This window comes from Procambarus clarkii, chromosome 62, assembly GCF_040958095.1.
Source record: "Procambarus clarkii isolate CNS0578487 chromosome 62, FALCON_Pclarkii_2.0, whole genome shotgun sequence".
In the NCBI taxonomy this organism is placed as follows: Eukaryota; Metazoa; Arthropoda; class Malacostraca; order Decapoda; family Cambaridae; genus Procambarus; species Procambarus clarkii.
This window is the reverse complement of record NC_091211.1, coordinates 4,878,302-4,882,972: the sequence shown is the minus strand read 5'-3', so window position 1 is coordinate 4,882,972 and position 4,671 is coordinate 4,878,302. Positions and strand designations below refer to the sequence as shown.

The 4,671-nt window shown below is 40.2% G+C and overlaps 1 protein-coding gene across 1 annotated transcript; it reads left to right on the top strand.

The window, feature by feature from the left end:
- Window positions 1-3,313: 3,313 nt before the first annotated feature.
- On the top strand, window positions 3,314-4,317 carry LOC138354237 (baculoviral IAP repeat-containing protein 8-like). Its single transcript, XM_069308123.1, has 2 exons — window positions 3,314-3,416; window positions 3,710-4,317. The coding sequence occupies exons 1-2, from the start codon at window positions 3,314-3,316 to the stop codon at window positions 4,315-4,317; spliced, it is 711 nt and encodes a 236-aa protein (XP_069164224.1).
- Window positions 4,318-4,671: the final 354 nt, after the last annotated feature.

Sequence of the window (4,671 nt, the reverse complement as noted above, 5' to 3'; positions counted from 1 at the left end):
GGTTTAGATGATTTCCCTCCGGCGTGATGAGTTATTAATCCGATGAGATGAGGTAGATGCGGGTCATCACCAATTCGATTGTTGAATTGAGGGGGTTCACCATAGACAATCTCTCCAGGCAGGGCTCGGTCTCTTCTCTCTGCACGATTTTTGTAGGGTAGTTTGCTCCGATGAATGCGAGCATAGGGAAAACGAGTCCATAATTCTTCAACCACCCCACTCGTCATCACACTACAGGCGTCCATATCATAGATGACGCAGTCGGAGTAAGAGTACTCCGAAAAAGATGAAAGGCTTCCAGCTACAGTCGTCAACATCTTATCTGATGAGTAGAGTAGAGGAAATGAGTTGGGGAGGGGAGAGCAGCCGCCCCTTTATACGGTCGTGCGAAGGTTACTGGGTTTCCTGTTTTGTTTCGTTCTTGTTTCCTTGGGGCGAACTAAAATCACTTTGACGTTATAAGGGTTTAATCTCCCCTGCATATTTTGAATAATGGGGAGATGTGTACTTTCCCACTCTGCATCTTCACACCGACCCGACATACCTACACCCCAGGGAAGAATAACTTTCATGATCTCCTCGGTATCTTCAATATACAATAAGAGTTCTTCTAATGATTTCGTCAAGTATAACAAGCGGTTTTCATTCGTATCAGCACGCAACCCTTTAACCATAGAGTAATCTTTTGATTTACCGGCAATGGCTTGAGCAATATCATTCCTCTCAATAGGCTTCCCTAATCCATACTGCGTTGCCAGGGCTACTAAGCTTGGTCCTTGACTGTCTCTGCTGATGTGAATGGATCCAGGTGTTGGACGGTCTTCTCTGATGCATCTCTTTAGATTATACAGTTGCGTTCTGGCGTAAGCGGTGGCATGAGAATATTTATCAGCAATGTCCTGGGACATGCCGTAGGGAGAGCATGATATACAATTTACAGAGTAGACAATGCAACACTCTCGATTGTTAAACTCCTCATCCGTGATGAATTTCTACAGAGTTCATTTTGGCTATGGAGTTCATTTTTTTTTCCCCCAACGCGCTATAGATGAAACACAGGGGAGCGATGAGCGGGCAGTAATGAATTAGTGTGATCTACTCACCCCCCTTTATCCTCGTCGTGTGTGATGCGCATGCGCGCAGGCTCCCGGGATAGTTTCCAATTAATGATTAACCATACTCCATAGTTTCATATTTTATATTATTTATTTATTATTTATTATTATTATTTAATAAACGTGGATTATAGTCCATTCTAGCAGTAAGATCTGTGTAATACTATATTCTCAACAATGAGGTTTTATATTAACTTCGCACCAAGCTATGTTTTTTTTCTAAGTTGTGGAGAGCTTGGTATATCCCTTCACTATAGAAATTAATCTAAGGTGTAGCATATATATATATATATATATATATATATATATATATATATATATATATATATATATATATATATATATATATATATATATATATATATATATATATGCACTACTCCCAACCAAACATAGACCCGATAATATTCTACAAAAACAAGAAGACTTCCAAACTCCTTATCAAAACAGTTCCGAAGGAGAACCCTCTACAGCAGTCAATCGTTGCATACTTGTACACTTGCCCCCATGAAGGATGCAACCTTCAATCTAAGTACATAGGTAAGACACCAACCAACCAAGCTGTGGAGGTGATTATCCCATAATCTTCAATCCCCCGCCCCCCAGGAATCACATGAGACAGGCTCTTGTCATCACTCTAACAAGAGAAATGTTGAACAAGAATAACTGCATAATAGACAAAACCATGGATGTAAGAAGATTGTGAATTCTTGAGACAGTTCGCATAAGAATAGTTCAACTTACAATGATCACCCAAATCATGGAGGTGATTACTCTACTCACCGTGAGAGTAAGGTCGAGACTCGAACATAACACCACCGTCACAGAAGACAATATCCAACGATATCTATATATATATATATATATATATATATATATATATATATATATATATATATATATATATATATATATATATATATATATATCATATTTATCCCCAACAAAAAAAACTACTCCCTCGAGCGGTGTTTAGTGCGAGTGCAAACTTTAATCCGCTACTGGATAGAACAGATTAGATTTTTTTTTGTTTTCAATCCGTGCGACGCCAGCTATTTCATCTTTCCCAATACCTCTGCTTAAACTAATTGGGTTTACCATTAAGCTTATACATAAATTTCTCAATGAATATGTAGCGATATGCGTCACCCCATTCTCGAGGATAAATAGCCCGGAAACGGTCAAACCTTTACCACAATTTTGAGTGTTCGACCCAGCATGGATGTCTTTCGCAGCAAAACTTTCCGAAGCATGGAACGTTTGCGTTGTGAGCAGATGAGGTTAGACACCTTTGTGGGATGGCGTGTTGACTGGCTTTTGCCCCCGGATTTAGCCAGTGATGGATTCTACTTCACCAAATCCGTGGATTACTGCATATGCAGTTTCTGTTACGCCTTAATTGGAGGTTGGGTGGAGGGGGAGGACACCCCCCGCAGTCGTCATGTAACTGCAGCTCCACACTGTCCTTTCATCACCGGTAAACGTACTGAAAATGTCAGCATTGCGCTAAGCAACATGGTCTACGCCTATGGATTGAATTTCACCTATTCCGTCCTGCAACTGGAAAGAGACGGAAATTCAGCCAACAGTTGTAAGTATCCATCACAATTATGTGTTATCTCATAGTCGCTGTGAATAACGTTGCTTGTATAGTCATTGTGAATAGCTTGATAATAAGATTGTGTGTGTGTGTGTGTGTGTGTGTGTACTCACCTAATTGTACTACCCTAATTGTGCTTGTGGGGGTTGAGCTCTGGCTCTTTGGTCCCGCCTCTCAACCGTCAATCAACTGGTGTACAGATTCCTGAGCCTATTGGGCTCTATCATATCTACATTTGAAACTGTGTATGGAGTCAGCCTCCACCACATCACTTCCTAATGCATTCCATTTACTAACTACTCTGACACTGAAAAAGTTCTTTCTAACGTCTCTGTGGCTCATTTGGGTGTGTGTGTGTGTGTGTGTGTGTGTGTGTGTGTGTGTGTGTGTGTGTGTGTGTGTGTGTGTGTGTGTGTGTGTGTGTGTGTGTGTGAGTGTTTGAACACATAGCTATCTTTCATAGTGTGTGTGTTTATAGGAACGGTAAGCGTATATATATTATTATATTATTATTATTATTTTAATAATTGTAGGTACTGTGGAATGGAGTGAGGAAAACTCTGGAATTCTACCATTCTCTATGCCCATTTACCCAGAGATGGCGGGGTATAAGTCTCGGTTGGCATCATTCGGCATCATCTGGCCTGATATGTGCGGTCAGTCTCCGGCAGAATTATCTCGAGCTGGCTTTTTCTCTTGTGGTAAGTATTGGAAGATATTATTATTATTATTATTATTATTATTATTATTATTATTATTATTATTATTATTATTATTGATGTCTTAATGTAATCACACAAACCCACTCTGTTTGAGACGTGCTAGTATTTACTTTCACATTTATTTACTTTCTCATTTATATATATATATATATATATATATATATATATATATATATATATATATATATATATATATTCTTTTTTCTTAGGAGTTGGAGACCATATACGATGCTTTTATTGCGGTGGTGGACTTGTCAACTTCACACCTTCAGACGACCCCTGGACTCTCCACGCTCGGTACTACCCACGCTGTGTATACTTAAACTTGAAGAAAGATCGTGCCTTCATTAAAAATGCGGTTCCTTTCTCGCCTCCTCAACCGACAGTGGCAGTCGATGAAACATTGATAAATGCGCTCCTGCACGGTCTCGATTATTACAATGGACTCGCCGCTACTGTAGGATTTCCTTACATCGCCCTGCGAGGTGCACTAAGAGAATACCTCAAGATTAAAAAGGATGTATTACCTCTCCTTAGCGAATCTAACTGTGTAGAGGTTATGTTGTGGTTTTTAGATGGCGTGGGTGAAAGTGAGGACACAGGTGCAGTAACTGAATCTCCCTTAGAAGTATTATCATCCCAAGGTGTTATTTTCCCCCGCCCAGTTCCCCCTGTAGTGGAGGTAGATGAAGGAGAGGAAGAGAATGCAGTGCACGGTGCAGCTAGGTTTTATTGTAAGGTATGTTTCACTCAAGAAATAAACACGGTTCTCATTCCGTGTAGGCATATGGTTGTATGTTTGGATTGTGTAACACGATGTGATAAATGTCCTGTATGTCGTGGAGATATAGCACATCTACTTCTTCCAATCATCTCTTAATAAAAACAAATCCAAAGTTGTTTCTTTTATATTATCCTTATGTATTATTATTATTATTATTATTATTATTATTATTATTAAGGCTGAGGGAGTTGGAGGTGTGTGGTAAGGAGGCACCCTCGTGAACGGGGGGTATATAGCTCACCCTTGACCTGTCAGGGCCAACACTCCGTCACCAACCCACCCACCCACCAATCCAAGATGACCGTGCGTGCCTCTGGTGCCTCCAACGGTGTGACCTCTCCTCACTCAGAGGGGGATGAGCGCTTAGGACAGGCTATTGCAATAATACGAGGTACGTTTCCCTTAAGTTGAGTCATATTGTGCTAAGATGCTTATTGATGTTGTTTGCTA